At 43.6% G+C, this 20,453-nt stretch overlaps 1 protein-coding gene and 1 non-coding gene across 14 annotated transcripts in view; both read left to right on the forward strand.

The window, feature by feature from the left end:
- The window catches only part of LOC117064071 (translation initiation factor IF-2-like), a 40,362-nt gene extending 20,308 nt beyond the window's left edge, over positions 1–20,054 (forward strand). For 3 of the 13 annotated variants that reach the window (XR_004429244.1, XR_004429246.1, XR_004429247.1), the window contains 4 exons: positions 2,894–3,000; positions 6,240–6,427; positions 7,493–7,637; positions 19,934–20,054. Coding sequence is in view for 4 of the 13 variants with exons in the window: in XM_033178154.1 (XP_033034045.1) it covers positions 2,894–3,000; positions 6,240–6,301 (169 nt within the window). In the remaining 9 variants the exon portion in view is untranslated. Of the gene's footprint in view, positions 1–2,880; positions 3,001–6,239; positions 6,428–7,492; positions 7,638–19,933 lie in introns of those variants that run through there. The other 10 variants (XR_004429240.1, XR_004429242.1, XM_033178154.1 and 7 more) reach the window with 6 other exon arrangements.
- On the forward strand, positions 19,651–19,777 carry LOC117064279. Its single transcript, XR_004429352.1, has one exon. It is a non-coding gene; the product is annotated as a U6atac minor spliceosomal RNA (small nuclear RNA).
- Positions 20,055–20,453: the final 399 nt, after the last annotated feature.

Below are 20,453 nucleotides of genomic sequence, written 5' to 3' on the forward strand. Positions count from 1 at the left end.
TCCTTCTGTTCCACAACACCAAGAGCAAACATCAGTATCATCCTTTCTCTTATTTGCTTCATATCTCTCTCCTTGTTTTTTTTTTTTTGTTGTTGTTTTTTAAGATGGAATGTCGCTCTGTCACCCAGGCTGGAGTGCAGTGGCGTGATCTCGGCTCACTGCATCCTCATCCTCTGCCTTCTGGGTTCAAGCAATTCTCCTGCCTCAGCCTACTAAGTACCTGCGATTACAGGTGTGTGCCAGCATGCCCGGCTAATTCTTTGTATTTTTAGTAGAGACGGGGTTTCACCGTGTTGGTCAGGCTGGTCTCAAACTCCTTATCTTATGTGAGCCGCCTGCCTTGGACTCCCACAGTGCTGAGAGTACAAGCATAAGCCACTGTGCCCGGCCTTATTTGCTTCATCTCTAACACAGCTACAAGGACTGTGGGCTGGAAATGAGGAGGAAACAAAGGAATTGTTTCTCACTTCCTCCCCCTCCAAGCACCAAATCAGGGGCCCACTGAAGAGGCATTATTCCTGGATATAATCCTAAGGCAGTCATTCTGAGGAGAGAAGCAGCATCCAAACGGCTGTTCTTTTGCCAAAGAACAACTGCCAGGCCACAGCAGAGGGGCCCCAGTGAGACTTATTGATAGGTGACCATACATTACAGAGCAAGAGAACAGAGAATGGGAATGATGTAGAAGGAAGCTGTCTTCCAATCTGAACCCTCAGAGACTCAAGGAAAATGAGATCCATTGACTTCTTTTGAATCAAGATACATAGGAACACCCGAGAAAAAGTCATGAAAGGAGCCAGATGGTCTTTGGGCCCCTGCTTCCATACCCAGAGCTGTGTACCCAACAGGGACTCTCAGTAGGATACCCCAGATTCAGTCCTTCCTTCCTCTCTTTCTCAGCACTCACCCCCCAAACAAGTGGCCATCAGGCTGATCTCAGCTAGCGTGCCACTGGGAGGTAATGGGTTAAAAAACTTTTCTTTTTTTTTTCCCAGTGGACACTCTGTGTAGCACAGTTTCTTTAAAGAGTGATTGGTAGAATTTCAGACTTCATGGTGTGGTCTAATGGGAGAGAGTCTTTAGAGGAGTCTCTTAGAAACATTTAATTCCTGCCACGTAGACAATCACTGACCACACCTACAGGTAAAGTAGGTTTTGCCTAATTATGACTACAGACATGGATCTTTTTATTTCAAGGCACTCTCTGTGCTTCCTAGACCACTTATTTTTCAATCTGTAACTTAAATATTGAACCAAAGTATTATGAACCACTGCATTTTTGTGTTGAAACTACCTCAAGATGGCCAATGTCTCTGCTCTTAGAAAAAGTCCCTACTTTGCCTAACACATGGGTGGAGAAGGAGGAAATTACTATTTGCTTTTGCTTAGAAATGTGAGCCTGTTTGGATCTCTCAGGTTTCCATAAAAACTGACAAATCAAAATAATAAGTTTGCTGCAACAAATAAGGTGTTTTGTGTATAAATATTTAGTGGCAAGATGTGAGTGCTAGAATTTCAAAAATAGTTAAAATAATGGTGGTAAATCCTCAACTGCTGTGAAAACAAACAAGATACAGCTTGCTGAACAGGGAATGAAGAATCTTCAAGTGCTGTATTATTCAAGAATGCTGCCCTATTTCAGGAATTCCATTTAACTGACTTAAAATGAACCAGTAACAAAGATTCATAGAATGTTAAACTTAGAAGATACCTTAAAGTTCATCTAATATGACACCCTCATAGGAAACTTGAGACCCACAGAGTCCTGACAATTTCATTTGTAAGTTGCTTATATGGAACTTGTAACAGATTTCTCCATAGAAATAATATGATACCAGCCTGGGCAACATAGCAAAAACCCACCTCTACAAAAAATACAAAAATCAATCAGGCATGGTGGTGTGCACCTGTGGTCCCAGCTACTCAGGAGGCCGAGGTGGGAGCATGGCTTGAGCTTGGTAGGTTGAGACTGCAGTGAGCTGTGATTGTGCCACTGTATTTCAGCCTGGGAGACAGAGGGAGACCCTGTCTGAAATAAAAAAGAAAGAGACAAAGAAAGAAAGAGAGAGAGAAAGAGAGAGAGAGAGAGAGAGAGAGAGAGAGAGAGAGAGAGAAAGAAAGAAAGAAAGAAAGAGAAAGAGAGAGAGAGAAAGAAAGAAAGAAAGAAAGAAAGAAAGAAAGAAAGAAAGAAAGAAAGAAAAGAAAGAAAGAAAGAAAGAAAGAAAGGAAGGAAGGAAGGAAGGAAGGAGGAAGGAAGAGAGAAAGAAAGAAAAGGGAGGGTGGGAGGGAGGAAGGGAGGAAGGAAGGGAGGGAAAGGGAGAGAAGAAGGGAGGGAGGGAGGAGAGAAAGAGGGAGAGAGAGGGAGAGAAGGAGGGAGGGAGAGAAAGGGAGAGAAGGAGGGACGGAGAAAGGAAGGGAGGGAAGGAGAGAAGGGAGGGAAGGCAGGAAGGCAGGAAGGCAGGGATAAATGATGGTTAAAGCCTCAAATACTGCCCTTCTCCTCCTCATTGTACAATGTTGTATACTTGAACTGCATTGTTTTCTGCTATTGTTAACTTCAAGGGTATACATTCAATCTACATTCTAGGTGCATATGAGCTATTAACTACCATTCATAACATCATGTCAGAGGGAAAACATGGCCCCCAGAGATGGGTGTATGGAGGCACCTCCAACCCCTGGTAAAAGGCTAGAATATTTTCGGTTCCAAGAAACAATATCTTCTCTAACTGGGTTAACAATAAGAATATTTATGTGTTCATGTAACTGGAAGTTCACAGCAGAATTGGCTTTAGAATCACCTTAACCAGGACCTCCTGCCGCATTTCTCTGCCACTCCCTTCCATGTGCCTCTCTCATTCTTTGGACTTCATCTTTAAGTTGCTTTTCTTAGGTGGCAAAAGGAACACGATGGTTCCTGCACATCCTGGCATGCAGATGAAGGGTGGTCTGTCACAGGTTCCCAAGCAGGAGTCCTGAGATACACCTTGACTGGACCTGGTAAGTCACATGTCCACTCCTGAACAATGGCCTTCAGTGGGAAATGGAATGCACTGATTGGTTTAGCCAACCAACTGTTAAGGTTGAGATCTTCTCTTCCCCAAGTACATGGGTGACGATGTAAACTAAAGTAAAAATGTGAGTTCATTGAGATAGGTGAAGGGAAGAATATGTCCACTAACCTGTCTCTCACCATAGTCCCCATCCCCAACCACCGCAGGGAGGTATTGGGTGGCAGAGTCGAGGAAGCTAGATTATCCCAGGCAGGTACATGAATGTGGGGAGCAGAGAAGAAAATGAAAGGATTCTACTTCTGTTCAGCCTACCCTAGTGTACACTCTACCCTCACCCTCTAGAAGCCCCAGATCACAGACAGCCACCCCCTGTCTCAAATCCCAGCGACACACACTTTCACTCCAGTGTAAAACGTTAGGATCTGCCACCACCACTAGAAAGAAAAATATTAATAGAAACATACATTTTTCCTGCATAATTTAGAAACATCTTATGTGTTTTCTGCCTTCCTCTCAACTCTACTTCCTTGCCAAAGAGAAATATAGCAGCCCTAGAAATATAACGGATTCTGGCCTGGTGTGGTGGTTCACGCCTGTAATCCCAGCACTTTGGGAGGTCGAGGCGGGTGGATCACGTGAGGTTGGGAGTTCAAAACCAGCCTGACCAACATGGAGAAATCCCGTCCCTACTAAAAATACAAAATTAGCCAGGCATGGTGGTGCATGCCTATAATCCCAGCTACTTAGGAGGCTGAGGCAGGAGAATCACTTGAACCCAGGAGGTGACAGTTGCAGTGAGCTGAGATCATGCCACTGCACTCCAGCCTGGGCAACAGCAAGAGACTCCATCTCAAAAAAAAAAAAAAGGCCAGGCGCGGTGGCTCAAGCCTGTAATCCCAGCACTTTGGGAGGCCGAGACGGGCGGATCACGAGGTCAGGAGATCGAGACCATCCTGGCTAACACGGTGAAACCCCGTCTCTACTAAAAATACAAAAACTAGCCGGGCGAGGTGGCGGGCGCCTGTAGTCCCAGCTACTCAGGAGGCTGAGGCAGGAGAATGGCGTAAACCTGGGAGACGGAGCTTGCAGTGAGCTGAGATCTGGCCACTGCACTCCAGTCCGGGCGACAGAGCGAGACTCCGCCTCAAAAAAAAAAACAAACAAACAAACAAAAAAAAAAAAAACAAAGTGTCCCCAACTGTCTACAGAATATCTTTCTCTTTTTAGCTTACGATGGTCATAGTGTTCATTTAGGAGCCATGAAGCTATAAAAGGCAATACATAGGATTGTGATTAGAAAATAAGCTGGAATTAGATGCATGACAATCAATAACAGCTTGAAAGTAAAATAAAGGGTTAATTACTCGGCCTTTTCAGCAAAATTGTCCCACATAGAGTACATTCAGTCTCACTCACACTGTACTCCTAAAATCCCAATTTCTGAAGTGGTGGTTTCCCACTGAGTGACTGACTCGGAGCCTAGGACTCTATCGCTAGAAGTTTCCGGCCGGGCGCGGTGGCTCAAGCCTGTAATCCCAGCACTTTGGGAGGCCGAGACGGGCGGATCACGAGGTCAGGAGATCGAGACCATCCTGGCTAACACGGTGAAACCCCGTCTCTACTAAAAATACAAAAAAACTAGCCGGGCGAGGTGGCGGGCGCCTGTAGTCCCAGCTACTGGTGAGGCTGAGGCAGGAGAATGGCGGGAACCCGAGAGGCGGAGCTTGCAGTGAGCTGAGATCCGGCCCCTGCACTCCAGTCCGGGCGACAGAGCGAGACTCCGCTTCAAAAAAAAAAGAAGAAGTTTCCACAGGGTTCCACGTAGAACAATGCTTACTTGACTGAAAACCTGAAATAAATTGTCTTGTTAAGGGTTAAATTTAAAACAGTTGAGCTATTATCTTGCAATAATAATACTATGTTAGTGTTTGTAATGGTTCACAGTCATTTTAAATGCTGACTAACTGAAGAGATGTGTATGTGCTGTAGAGAGGGGCTGAAGTGCAACTCAGTGCCTGTGGTAGGCCCTGAGTGAAGTTTCCATTCGAATATCTGCTCTGTCGGTCTCTGCAGTGAATGAAATACCAGTATCTGAGGTAAAATATACACCAGAAAAAGACAGCTATAAGAATGGAATATTCTTTATAAAAATGGCAAATAATTTTTGAAAGCTTTGGCTTTTATTGACTATTGTTGAAAATTAAGTTTTTCTTTAAAAAAGAAACAAATACATTCCTCAGAGTAGAAATGAATGCTACCTTTTTTAAAATGATTTTTTTATTGATTTCTCTCCCAAATATTTGCTCCTTTTAACTAATGTGATTTTATATTTTGTTTTTGTTTGAAACAGCATCTTGCTCTGTCACCCAGGCTGAGTGCAGTGGTGCAATCTCAGCTCATTGTGGCCTCAACTTCCTGGGCTCAAGCAATCCCCCAATTTCAGCCTCCCAAGTAGCTGGGACTACTGACTTGCACTCTCATGCCCAGCTAATTTTTGTATTTTTTATAGAGATAGGGTTTCGCCATGTTGCCCAGGCTGGTTTTGAACTCCTGGATGCAAGTGATCCTCCTGCCTAGAGCGTCTCAAAGTGCTGGGATTCCAGGTGTGAGCCACTGCATCCATCCGATTACTTATGTATTTATTTATCTGAGACAGAGTTTAGCTCTTGTTGCCCAGGCTGGAATGCAATGGTACGATCTTGGCTCACTGCAACCTCCGCCTCCTGGGTTCAAGCGATTCTCCTGCGTCAGACTCCCCAGTAGCTGGGATTATAGGTGCACGCCACCATGCCCAGCTACTTTTTGTATTTTTAGTACAGACAGTTTCATCATATTAGCCAGGCTGGTCTTGAACTCCTGACCTCAGGTGATTCACCTGTCTCGGACTCCCAAAGTGCTGGGATTACAGACATAAGCCACTGCGCCCAACTGATTTTATCTTTTGTAAATAAAAAATCATTTTTATATTTGGAGTTAAGAAAAAAGTGACAATAATCAGTATAATGATATTAACCATGTTGTGTTATTAATAGCTCAGTTTCAGGTATTGATTCTTGGGACCATGAACTTCTACTTTGGTGTGACCTAATGCTTCTTGCCTCTCTCACAAGCTTTTTCAGAAAGGACCAATGCTTTCTGGCTAGTGCTCTCTGCTATTGAAATTGAGCTTTCAAGGCATGTTTTCCAAATTAAGTACTCACCTATGGTTCATTTGACCCTTCACAGGGATTGAGACTGGAGGAAAACGAATGTTCACTGTAAGCTGGAACATGCTGGAAGCGGTTTAAATGGAAGGGGCTGTTTCTAACCCCTCGGTTTCCCAAGAAGTTAAATGCTGACCGTTTGAAACTGTCAGCGTTTCAAATATATGGGCACTAGCAAGTGGGCTTAAATGGATATAATCTTTTTGTAAAGTAAGTTGATAATCAGCTGTAATAGAGAGTTTATTGTGTAACGTTACATTATTTCCAAGGGTGACAACTCGTACAGAACATAGATGTTCCACAACACAATGGTTAAGTATGGCACACCCACACAATGGGTCATTCTATTGCCATTATAAACATATCTTTGAAGAATATGTAATGAATGAGAAAAGGCTCATCTTTCTGGCATAATCATCTCTATGGCCAGTGAGACACCGGAGAGCTTTATTTTCTCTTTTTTGTATATGTGACTTTCACTATTTTACAAGTTTCTTTAATGAGCATCTATTGTTATTTGAAATAAGAAAAAAAAAAAAAAATTCCAGGAATTCAGGAAGGCCCAGGCTGGGTCCTCGCCCTGGGTGTGAAGTCAGTCTGGCTGTCAGTGGGTCAGCAGGTCAGTCAGCAAGGATTTATCCAGTGCCTACTTTGTGCCAGGCATGGCAACAAACACTGGAAACACAAATGACATAAAAACAAAACAAAGCAGGCTGGGTGTGGTGGTTCACTCCTGTAATCCCAGCACTTTGGGAGGCCAAGGCAATTGGATCACTTGAGGTGGGTGGATCACTTGAGGTGGATCACTTGGTTTGAGATGAGCCCAGCCAATCTGGCAAAACCCCATCTCTACTAAAAATACAAAAATTAGCTGGGCGTGGTGGTGCGTGCCTGTGGTCCCAGCTACTTGGGAGGCTGAGGCACAAGAATTGCTTGAATCCAGGAGGTGGCAGTTGCAGTGAGCCAAGATTGAGTCACTGCACTCCAGCCTGAGCAACAGAGCAAGACTCTGTCTCAGAAAATAAAATAAAATATAAAACAAAACAACAACCAAGAAGGGTTCACTGAACACTCAGAATTCAAAATGAGTCCTGACGGTTTATCTAAGGTGAATGTTTGCTGTCCTCCTTAGGCTGGAATCCTAAGGAAAAGAAGCTAGCCTGAAAACAAACGTATTAATAACTTTAAAAATGATCACCAGAATGTCCAGATCTGGACATCAATCACCAGAATGTCCAAATAATCTAAAATTTTTTCTCCTACATGCCACTTTAGAAAATACGAAAAGATAAATGACAAGAAAACAAGACAATGTAAAAGAGGAATTTGAAAAACAAGAGCTGATGGCCATCGGTTTTAAATGGGACTACACAATGAGAGTTGCTGTTCACATTGATGTGAAACATTGTCCAGTTTTAAGGTAAATACTTTCCTCCAGTTTTGTGTTTGGATTCTTTGAAGAGTGGAGATCCTGCTATATATGGGAATGTTAATTAACCAGAACATTGTCACTATTCTGGATAAATGGAAGCGTCTGTGTTCAGAATTTAAAGTTGTTGTTAAGAATTCAGCTTGAGGTAAAGATAATTTTTTAAATTTATGTCTATAAGAAGCTTCTATGTAAATAACTACTATTGTTGTTTGAAAATAATAGATTGGATTATAATGGGTGAAAAAGTATATAATAATTAGCCAAAAGAATGGTAATCTTTTTTTTTTTTGAGATGGAGTTTTACTCTTGTTGCCCAGGCTGAAGTGCAATGGCGCGATCTCAGCTCACTGCAACCTCAACCTCCCGGGTTCAAGCGATTCTCCTGCCTCAGCCTTCCTGAGTAGCTAGGCTTACAGACATGCGCCACCACGCCAGACTAATTTTGTATTTTTAGTAGAGATGGAGTTTCTCCATGTTGGTCAGGCTGGTTTCAAACTCCCGACCTCAGGTGATCCACCCGCCTCGACCTCCCAAAGTGTTGGGATTATAGGCGTGAGCCACCGTGCCCAGCCTAAGAGTGGTAATCTTATTAATAATGATTTTATTTAAGAGCAAAGAGCCGGGCGCGGTGGCTCAAGCCTGTAATCCCAGCACTTTGGGAGGCCGAGACAGGCGGATCACGAGGTCAGGAGATCGAGACCATCCTGGTTAACACGGTGAAACCCCGTCTCTACTAAAAATACAAAAACTAGCCGGGCGAGGTGGCGGGTGCCTGTAGTCCCAGCTACTCGGGAGGCTGAGGCAGGAGAATGGCGTAAACCCGGGAGGCGGAGCTTGCAGTGAGCTGAGATCTGGCCACTGCACTCCAGTCCAGGCGACAGAGCGAGACTCCGCCTCAAAAAAAAAAAAAAAAGAGCAAATATACCAAAGGTGTCAAATGAGGGGGAAAAACTGAAATAAAAAATAAAAAGAAAGAGCAAGCAAATAGCCGAGCATGGTGGCTCATGCCCATTGTCCCAGCTACTGGGGAGGCTGAGGCAGAAGGATCACTTGAGCCCAGGAATTCAAGGTTATAGTGAGCTACAATTGCACCACTGTACTCCAGCCTGAGCAACACAGCAAGACCTGGCTCTAAAAATAAAAATTAAAAATGGCAATAGTTGTAAAAGCAAATGTCTTTTCTTGAAGACCTATCATATTATCTGTATAATAGAAGTAATGTAATTTTTAGAGAGGTCCTAGATAAGAACTAAAAATCTCTGGGCACTGGAAACTAGTTCTAGCTGTGCCCCTGTCTGATCTGAGACAGTGTATCTATAGCTCAGGTTTTAATTTTTCTCATCTGTAGAACTGATTCTTTGGCAGAATTGTCTATACCTAGCTGAGGAAGACAGAAAGTCACACATGAATACAGATACATGAAGATGTCCTTCATGTCGGTGTGTGTGCCGGGCAGCTCACCTTTGGTGGTTTCTCTGTGATTTCATAACGGGAACAGCACAGAATAAGTGATAGATTACTATTCTCTTCTTTTGCTTTAACTAAAGGAACATTTAGGCCTATTTAGGTTAAGGATAAAGCTTGTCAAGTTAAATTACTACTAATAAACATAGAACAATGAAACTAGAAAACTACCATTTGGAAAACACCACAGTAACAATTGGTTAGGGGATGACTCATCAATGAAATCTAGGCAGTCACATTATGATGAGAAACAAGATTTTTACATAGTCACAAAACAGGTCCCTAGAATACTTACTGAGGAAACAATCCTAAGTTTACAGTGGAGAAATCTGACAGATACCCACTTAACCAGGCGATTAAAGTTAACGTTACTTGTCATGTGACAGACCTATATCACATGCCTCCTGAGACGTTCTGAGAAGAACCCAAAGCCTCTGTGGTGGCATGAAAATTCCATGAGGAAATATGAGACAATCCAAAACTCAGGCCATTCTATAAATAATGGACTAGTACCTTTCAAAGGCGTCAAGGCTTTGGAAAGACAAGGAAAGATTGAGGGACTGTTCCAGATTAAAGGAGACCAAGGAGACATGACAACTAATGCAACCTGGGGTCTCCGGTTGGATTCTGGGCCAGAAAAAGGACACAGTGGGACAGTTGCTGAAATCTGAATCAGGTCTGTAGATTTGATAAGAGTATGTTTTAAACTTAATTTCCTGATTTTGGTAATTGTACTATGGCAAGGCAAAATATTCACTTTGGGGGAATCTGAGTGAAGATTATACCTGTATTCTTTGTACATTCGTATTTTTTCTGTATGCTTGAACAAAAACCATCTAGGATAGGCAACGATACAGAAATTTCTTAAAATTATTTTTGTGAAAGTGATACTCAGAGGAAACAACAGAAATCTAACTAAATGTAACATACATCAGAGCATCTCATAAGGTGCCCCTTAAAAAGAATTAGAGAAGATAATTTGAGAAGTGGCTTACATTTCTCTTTGCCAAACATAGAATCTCAGTACTGGAAGAAACCTTAAAGAGAATACTGAAAAGAAAGAAACCAGCCACAACCTTACCATCCAACCACAGAGGAATAATTCTTTAGGGTTCACCCATTCCATAGACTTATACAACCATTAAAGTTTCTACTTATGAGAAATCGTGTAGCAAAATGGGAAAATGTTTTTATTATAATTTCATTTATTTAAAAATCAGGATACAAGGTATATGTACACTTTCTGGCAGGGATTGGTGGCTCATGCCTGTAATCCTGGCACTTTGGGAGGCCAAGGTGGGCAAATTGGCTGAGCTCAGGGGTTTGAGACCAGCCTGGGCAACATGACAAGACCCTATCTCTACTAAAAATACAAAAAACACAAAAAACTAGGTATGGGGACACATGTAATCCCAGCTACTTGGGAGGCTGAGGCAGGAGAAAAGCTTGAACCCAGGAGGCAGAGGCTGCATTGGGCCGAGATTGCGCCATTGCACTCCAGCCTGGGCGACAGAGTGAGACTCCATCTCCAAAACAAAAACAAAAACAAAAACAAAGCATAGGTACACTTTCTTTTTTTTTTTTTTTTTTTTTTTTGAGACGGAGTCTCGCTCTGCCGCCCAGGCTGGAGTGCAGTGGCCGGATCTCAGCTCACTGCAAGCTCCGCCTCCCGGGTTCACGCCATTCTCCTGCCTCAGCCTCCCGAGTAGCTGGGACTACAGGCGCCCGCCACGTCGCCCGGCTAGTTTTTTGTATTTTTAGTAGAGACGGGGTTTCACCATGTTAGCCAGGATGGTCTCGATCTCCTGACCTCGTGATCCGCCCGTCTCGGCCTCCCAAAGTGCTGGGATTACAGGCTTGAGCCACCGCGCCCGGCCATAGGTACACTTTCTAAGTCCAACTATTTAAAATATACACACATGAAGAAAGACAAAGGAAATACATGATGAATTTGGTTAACATGGTGAGATTGTAGGAGGTTTTTTTTTTTCCTATTTCTATTTTCCAAATTTCCTATGACATTTTAAATTTCAAGTGTTTTCATAAAGAAAAATGAAAGTCTTCCCAATTTTGAGCCAAAATTTTCAACTTTATTCCATATAACTACCTCTTATCTACACCCCCTCCACCATGGGTACCTGGGGACTTCCACATACACCAACCTCACCCAGCCACTGGGCCTCTCTCCATGGAGGCAGCCAACCTTCCTAGGGTCTTGCTGCCCTTGATGATGTCAGACTAGTCCTGAGGAAGCCCCTGAGCTGTGTAGCTTTAATATCACTGAGTTAGCCCAAAGCCTACCAGGCATTGTGTTGGTGCCTCTTTTTCATTCTTCTTCCCCCCCAGGGTGCAGTTTCACTCCTCTGCTTGGCTGCTACTCTAACATCCTGCCTGGGCCTTGCCAGTACTCCTCCTCTTCTCAGGAGCTGAATCCTATTCCCCTTGTAAACAGTCTGCCCGGGCCGCTGTGACAAAGACCACAGGTGGAGAGGCTTAATAACACTATTGCATTGTCTCATTAGTGAGTTCTGGAGGCTGGAAGTCCAAGTTCATAGTATTAGCAGGGCTTATTCCTTCTGAGGGCTGTGAAGGGGCTGTCCATTCCAGGCCTCTCTCCTTGCGTTATAAATGTCCATCTTCTCCCTCTGTCTCTTCACAGTGTTTCTCCTCTGTGTGTGTATCTATGTCCAATTTCCCCTGTTTAATAAGGACATTCATCATTGGATTAGGGCCCCCCTAGCCCAGTATTCCTCATCTTAACTTGATTACATCTACAAAGACCTTATTTCCAAATAAGGTCATATTCTGAGGTACTGGGAGTCAGGACTTCAACATATGAATTTGGTTGGGATGGGGACACAATTCCATTCATATCTCAGGTACTAATGGAGGTTTGCTCCAAAAGAGATAGAGCACCCAGCCGGGCTCAGTGACTCATGCCTATAATCCCAGCACTTTGGGAGGCCAAGGCAGGCAGATCACCTGAGGTCAGGAGTTCGAGACCAGCCTGACCAACATGGAGAAACACCGTCTCTACTAAAAATACAAAATTAGCCAGGCGTGATGGTGCATGCCTGTAATCCCAGCTACTCGGGAGGCAGGAGAATCACTTGAACCCGGGAAACAGAGGTTGCGGTGAGCCAAGACTGCACCATTGCACTCCAACTTGGGCAACAAGAGCAAAACTCTGTCTCAAAAAAAATAAAAAGAGAGAGAGATAGACCACCCAAGGGCATCAGGGTGCCTCTGACCTGACACTTCCTAGATGCTCCTACTGTTGAATTTTTATCAAAGTCCTTTGGACAGCCTCATGATCCTTGGCTACAGGTGGTTATTAATCTGGCTGGAGGGTTGTCCCCACAGGCAAAACATGAGTGTGTCTGTCCATCATAAAGAATCTGTTTGTTATATGCACTCGTATGCGTATAGCAGCACTTTTCACAATGGCAAAGATATGGAATCTCCCTAAGTGTCCATTAACAGGGATAAAGAAAACAGGGTATATATACGCAATAGAATACTATTGAGCCATAAAAAAGAATGACATCATGTATTCTGCAGCAACATGGATGGAACTGAGGTCATTATCTTAAGTGAACCAGTCAGACCCAGAAAGACAAATATCACATGTTCTCACTCATAAGTGGGAGCTAAAAATTGTGTATCCCAGGAGGCAGAGAGTGGAATGATCCACAATGGAGAGGTAAAAGGGTGAGAGGATGGGAAGGGGAGTGGATGATGAGAAATTACTTAATAGATACAATGTATGTCATTTGGGTGTTGGATACCCTAAAAGCCCTGACCTGAGCTCTCTGCAGTGTAAGCATATCACAAAATTGCACTTGTACCCCATAAACTTATACACATTTTTAAAAGGGGGACCAGGCCCGGTGTCCCATGCCTGTAATCCCAGTACTTCAGGAGGCAGAGGCAGGAGTTTGAGACTTGAGGTCAGGAGTTTGAGACCACCTTGGCCAACATGGTGAAACCCCAGCCCTATTAAATATATAAAAATTAGCCAGGCATGGTGGCATGTGCCTGTAATCCCAGTTACTCAGGAGGCTAAGGCAGAAGAATTGCTTGAACCTGGGAGGTGGAGGTTGCAGTGAAACGAGATCATGCCATTGCACTCCAGCCTGGGCAACAGAGCAAGAATGCATCTAAAAATAAAATAAAATAAAGAATCTATTTGCCTTATCACAAACATTACATTTGTCAGTGAAAAAAGGAAGTATTCTTAGACTCCCTACATTTCAATTGTTTCACATTTTTAATAGTTACAAAAATATTTTACTTTTTTTTTTCTTTTTTTTGAGATAGAGTCTCACTTTGTCACCCAGGTTGGAGTGCAGTGGCATGATCTCTGCTCACTGCAACCTCCACCTCCCGGGTTCAAGCCGGGTTCAAGTGATTCTCCTGCCTCCGACTCCTGAGTAGCTGGGACTATAAAGGAGTGCCACCACGCCTGGCTAATTTTTTGGTATTTTTTGTAGAGACAGCGTTTTGCCATGTTGCCCAGGCTGGTCTCAAACTCCAGAGTTCAGGTGATCCACCTGCCTCAACCTCCCAAAGTGCTAGAATTACAGGCATAAGCCTCAGTACCTGGCCATTTTTTTTTTTTATCAGTGATGACTACTGCAAATTTCAAGAGATCATTTTGTAAGTCTTTGTCAAGAACTATACATGGCCATTTCAAGTATAAAAATTGATATAAAAATTTATGAAATCAGTCATATTTCTCATTAAAATGTTTCAAGGGATTTTCTTTGAATGTCATACAAATTTTGTATTTAATATTTTCCTTATTTTTTCTCTGGTCAAATGGTATGTAGTAATTGCTTTATTTTATTTTATTTGAGATAGAGTCTTGCTCTGTTGCCAGACTACAGTACACTGACACAATCACAGTTCACTGCAGCCTTGGCCTCCCCAGGCTCAAGTGATCCTCCCACCTCAGCCTCCCGAGTAACTGAGACTACAGGCATGGGCCACCACGCTAAATTTTTGTAAATTTTTGGTACACAGAGTTTTGCCATGTTGCCCAGTCTGGTCTCAAACTCCTGGATTCAAACAATCCACCTGCCTTGGCCTCCCAAAGTGCTGGGATTACAGGTGTGAGCCACCATGCCTGGTCATTAATGCTCTAACGTTAAATCTCCTTCTAAATATTTAACTTTATGCTCTTCAATGGCCTTCCACTTAGTTTCTCTACAACACACACCAATCTCCTTCCCCACCTCATGGCTATGTTTCTTTTAAATAGGATGTAAATTCAATTTTCTAACTGAATGTCAGGCTCAGGTCCTATCCCACAAGGTTTCAATGAGATCATGTTTTACTGCCTGGTGTTATAATCCCCAGTTTGCCCTGTTTGTTACGTATGCCCTGTGTGTTTGTATATAGACGTCTAAAACCTCAGTATTGTTTCTGGCCTCCTTCCAGCTGTTTTCTCATGTGAATCACTACGCCCCTCCCGCTTTGCTATTATCCATTCTGCATTGTGCCTATTACTCTTCAGAGTGGCTGGGATCACAGGTTTACCTGCCATTTTCCTCCCTTTCTCTTACTCTTTTCAAGCTCCATGTAGAAATTAGTATTTACACAGTAAACTCCTGGGTTAATCATTATGTCCCAATTTTGTGAGACGCTCTCCATCCCAAACCAAAAGGCCATCATTTTAATAGCATAACTACTCAGAACCAGGATCCATAAATCCAAATTCAGTAACAAAACATCTTGATGGCCTGCCAATCACGTCTCAGACCTTCCCTCTTCCAGACTTACAAACGTCAGTAGTGAGATGCAAAGAAAATAACCAACTGGGCTCCCAGGTCCTAAACTTCATAGACTCTTAGAAATGCCTCCTTTCTTTTCTGATGAAGCCGTTCATCCCCACCGGAGGAAGGGTGATCATTTTTCAAAGTCCTAGGTATTATCTTCAAGCAGGCCATCCTTCTGAACACTCATCTCACTCAATCCATTGTTCGATCAATTCTTCCTCCCTCAATGTTTCTTGGATCCATCCCATCTCTATCTCTGCTGCATTGCCTTCATTGAAGCTTTTATTATGTTCTGCTTGAAACATTAAGATGATCTTTTGTACAGGTCTCTATCTCAGCTTAGTCTCCGTACTGCCCCCAGAGTTATTGCCTGATGCTTCTCAAAAACTGTAAGTAGCTGGCTGGGTGCCGTGGCTCACTCCTATAATCCCAGCACTTTGGGAGACTGAGGCAGGTGGGTCACCTGAGGTCAGGAGTTTGAAACCAGCCTGGCCAACATAGTGAAACCCCATCTCTACTAAAAATACAAACATTAGCCGGGCGTGGTGGTGCACAGCATCTGCAGTTCCAGCTACTTAGGAGGCTGAGGCAGGAGAATCACTTGAACCGGGGAGGTGGAGGTTGCAGTGAGCTGAGATCATGCCACTGCACTCCAGCCTGGGTGACAGAGCACGACTCTGTCTCAAAAATAAATAAATAAATAAATAAATAAATACTGTAAGTATTTCTCATTACTGCACAGCAAAATGCAACACCTTTGATCGTATGGTCCCAACCCCCTTTGCTGGCCTCATCCTCCATTTTGTGCCAATAATCTTGTGCAAAGAGAGCAACTTGAAATTCCCAAGTGTCTTATACACTTCTGCACCTGGGGCCTTTCCCAGTCCTCTATCTATTAGAGGATCCATTCTTTCAGAGAACCCCCTCTGATTCTCCCCTTTACCCATACTCTGCCAAAGTTAATTCTCCTTCTAGTTCCTCTTGTAGCTCACCTACTGTATTTCTGCTGCCAGGTAGACAAGGACTACATCATAATCTTTTTTTTTTTTCTGAGATGGAGTTTCGCTCTTGTCGCCCAGGCTGGAGTGCAGTGGCATGATCTTAGCTCACTGCAACTCCCACCTCATGGGTTCAAGCGATTCTCCTGCCTCAACCTGCTAAGTAGCTGGGATTACAGTGCCTGCCACCATGCCCGGCTAGTTTTTGTATTTTTAGTAGAGATGGGGTTTCACCATGTTGGGCAAGCTGCTCTCAAACTCCTGACCTCAAGTGATCTGCCAGCCTCAGCCTCCCAAAGTGCTGGGATTACAAGCATGAGCCATCATGCCCGGCCCATAATCTTTTTCCAGTCTTCTCCTTAGCACTTGACTTGGAGTCCGGTACGTTATAAGTGCATAAACTGTTAAATTTTCAAAAATGTTTGAGCTACTTGACCTTATATTGGTTGTTTAAAATCAGCCACAGAAGAAGTATTTACAATTTACATGATGGAAATTGACAAACACTGCAACAGGGACTTTGGGAAACATGGGAAAATAGCACTTTCTGAAAAGTTTACTAGCACTTGGTTGGACACAGTGCCTCACGCCAATAATCCCAGAACTTGGGAGGCCAAGTTAGGAGGATAACTTGAGACCAAGAGTTAGAGACCAGCCTAGGCAACATAGTGAGACACCATCTCGACAAAAGAAGGTTTTTTTTCAATCAGCTTGGCATAATGATGCACACCTGTGGCCCCAACTATTCTGGAGGCTGAGGTTAGAAGGATCACTTGGGCCTGGAAGGTCAAGGCTGCAGTGGTAGATGATGACGCCACTGCATTTCAGGCTAGGTGACAGAGCAAGACCCGTCTCAAAAAAAAAAAAAAAAAATTTACCAGCTCACCACTGATTATATAAGTAATGCATGAATATAATCAAAGTCAACTGCTCTCTTCAGTATCCCTCACACCCAATCCCAATCTCTTCCCCAGAATTGAACACTTTGTGATATTCCAGACTCCTTTTTACACACTTTATGTATTACATCATTTCGCAAATGTAAAGTCTGCTAATTCATTGCCTCTGATCCATGAAGCCTTCTCAGGCTGCTCCTGCTGTCACTCTTGTGACTTTCCTCTGACCGTCAGCATCAACTAAGTCATTGCTAACTCTTGTGTACCTTGTGTTTGTAAAGATTTTAAGTTGTTTGGAGAAAGATAACATTCATATTTTTGTTTGTTTGTTTCCTTTGAGATGGAGCCTCCCTCTGTCACCCAGGGTGGAGTACAGTGGTGTGATCTCGGCTCACTGCAACTTCCACCTCCCGGGTTCAAGCAATTCTCCTGCTTCAGCCTCCCGAGTAGCTGGGACTACAGGAATGCACCACCACACCTGGCTAATTTTTGTATTTTTAGTAGAGACAGGGTTTCTCCATGTTGGCCAGGCTGGTCTTGAACTCCTGACCTCAAGTGATCTGCCCGCCACAGCCTCCCAATGTGTTGGGATTACAGGCGTAAGCCACCGCCCCACCAACACTCATATTTAAATGCCTCTATGTCACACAGAACAGACCTTCAAAAATGTCAGTGATTTAATTCTATTTAAACTTTTGCTTGTTTGTTGGTTGGTTTTTGGTTTTGTTTTGTTTTATTTTGTATTCTTGAGACAGTTTCGCTCTGTCACCCAGGCTGGAGTACACTGGTGAGACCTCGGCTCACTGCAATCTACGCCTTCTGGGTTCAAGTGACTCTCCTGTCTCAATCTCCCAAGTAGCTGAGATTATAGGCTTGCACCACCACGCCCGGCTAAGTTTTGTATTTTTAGTAGATACTGCATTTCACCATGTTGGCCAGGCTGGTCTTGAACCCCTGGCCCAAGTGATCCACCTGTCTCGGCCTCCCAAAGTACTGAGATTACAGGCATGAGCCACTGCGCCCAGTCAAAAGTGTCAATAATTTAATTCTTTGGTCCAAAATCTGCTAGCAATCATCCATTGCCATCTGAATATACCATTAGACGTGGAAGTAGACAAAAAATCGTAAGTACATTTTGGTTTTTTTCCCTTATTTTTTACATAAAGGGCAACTTCAGTTTTCTCAAGGTACTGCAGTGCCACAGTTAGGAATAAAAGACAAGGGAACGAGCTGTGTGTTGAAGTGTTAGCATGTCTTCAAGGAAGTAAAGCCTCCATCTCTTCCTATTTCACTCTGCTGCCCCGACGCCACAGGGAATGAGAGAGAAACTTCATGAGAACCTTTGGGCTCTCAGAAAGCACTCTAATGCTCAGAGAGCACTCTAACACCCTTCCCTGCGGGCAAGGAGCATGCCATTTGACCAGTGAAACCACTGCCTTGCCCAGCAAGACACCAACGCAGCCTGAGGGCCAAAGTGAGACCCCAAGTTTGGTTGACAGACCCACATGTCAAATGTGGGAAAAGGGATCCTATCTCACAATTCACCCAGTGTAAGTGAATTTCTTTATGACTCCAGAAGTAAAAAGAGAGGGGGTTCGCCAGCAATCTCTGCCCTCTCTGCCACAGCCCCTCCTGAAGTGAGACCACCACAGTATCTTATCTGAAGAACTCCAAGGAAAAGGCGATAGTCTATTTACACAAATTAAGCCAGCTAAACCAGCTCTTTCTACAGTAAGATGATAAAATTTAGATATCTGAGGAGAGGTCATAGAGGTCACAGCTTTCAGTTCTTATGAGTTGTTTTCTTAAGGGTTAAATGAAAAAGTTAAAGCAAATATAGTTATGCATGTGAGGGCTTAGCCTTCTTGACCACAGTATGAGAATACCTCAGCAAAGAGAAGTTACGGCCAAGGCCAGCTTGTACCATCAATCTCTTCAGAGCCATTTGGAAAAACTGAGAGATGCTGCTCTTCTTGGAAGGCAAATGAGTTCTGCATCCTTTCATAGGTCTTCCTTCCTTTTTTTTTTTTTTCCGCCCAGGCTGGAGTGCAGTGGTGCGATCTCGGCTCGCTGCAACCTCCACTTCCCATGTTCAAGTGATTCTCCTGCCTCAGCCTCCCAAGTAGCTAGGATTACAGTTGCCCACCACCATGCCTGGATAATTTTTGTTAGTCACCTTACATAATTCAACAGCCCTTAGCCCTTAATCTTCAAGCAAGATCCCAACAGCCAGCAGATCTGGCAAACATTTTATTTTTCTTTCCTGAAGAAGCATAGGAAAAGATTTTTGGCCTAAGCTTTTAGAGTGGTCAGCTTCACTGTCATCTAGAGCCAGCATTGTGAACCTACTGTCCCTACTCATAGCCATGATGCTCCTACTGAACCCCATGCCCCTGAGGCTTCCTGGGACCAGCACTGGAACTTTCTGAATTGAGTTGCCATTTTCCAAATCTATCAGGGCTTGCCAAATTCCTATGCCTTCACCCATGCTGCTCCTGAGCCCACAGTCTGCCTCTCTGGAATCCTACCGTCACTAGAGACATTCTCTGATACCCAATCAGAAGTGGCTCCTCTCCATCTATTCCTACAGTATTCCTTATGCCTGCAGTAGCAAAATATTTTCAGGCCATATTATAGGTTTTTGTTTTATAATCTCCTTTTTCTGATAAGCCTGAGCAAGTCTGTGCTCAGGAACCAAGACTCACTTCCTTTTGTGCACCCCAAAGGCTGTCACAGCACCTAGCACATAGTGGGTGCTCAAATGTCATTTGAAAGAACTGATGAGTTTTAGGTGAAGGATATCATGGTGTCCAGCATGCTATTCTCTCAGCTTTTATGTAGGCTTGGAATTTCTCAAAGGTGAGTATTGTATGAAAGGAGAGACTGGTTAGCACTCCCCTTGACAAGGATGGAAGAGGCCCTTGGGCCTGACAACAAACATGTAGTTAAGGCATTGCCACCTATTTTGTGGCATCTGAAGCATCATTTTTAGGCTGGATGCTGTGGCCTACGCCTGTAATCCTAGCACTTTGGGAAACCAAGGTGGGAGGATTGCTTGAGGCCAGGAGGGCAAGACCAACCTGGCCACATGGTAAGATCCCATCATTCTCTCTCTCTCTCTCTCGCTGTTTTTTTTTTTTTTTTAGTTTTTAGAAAAGAAAAAAGATGTAGAAAAAAGGTGAGAGGCCAACAGCAAAGACCCAAATGTCCATCAATGATAGACTGGATTAAGAAAATGTGGCACATATATACCATGGAATACTATGCAGCCATAAAAAAGGATGAGTTCATGTCCTTTGTAGGGACATGGATGAAGCTGGAAACCATCATTCTCAGCAAACTATCACAAGAACAGAAAACCAAACACCGCATGTTCTCACTCATAGGTGGGAATTGAACAATGAGAGCACTTGGACACAGGGTGGGGAACATCACACACTAGGGCCTGTCATGGGGTGGGGGAAGCGGGGAGGGATAGCATTAGGAGATATACCTAATGTAAATGACGAGTTAATGGGTGCAGCACACCAACATGGCACACGTATACATATGTAACAAACCTGCACGTCGTGCACAGGTCCCTAGAACTTAAAGTATAATTTAAAAAAGAGAAAAGAAAAATGGTGAGAGTCTGAGCATGGTGGCTGACATCTGTACCTCTAGTAC

This window comes from Trachypithecus francoisi, unplaced genomic scaffold, assembly GCF_009764315.1.
Source record: "Trachypithecus francoisi isolate TF-2019V2 unplaced genomic scaffold, Tfra_2.0 Lachesis_group19, whole genome shotgun sequence".
In the NCBI taxonomy this organism is placed as follows: domain Eukaryota; kingdom Metazoa; phylum Chordata; class Mammalia; order Primates; family Cercopithecidae; genus Trachypithecus; species Trachypithecus francoisi.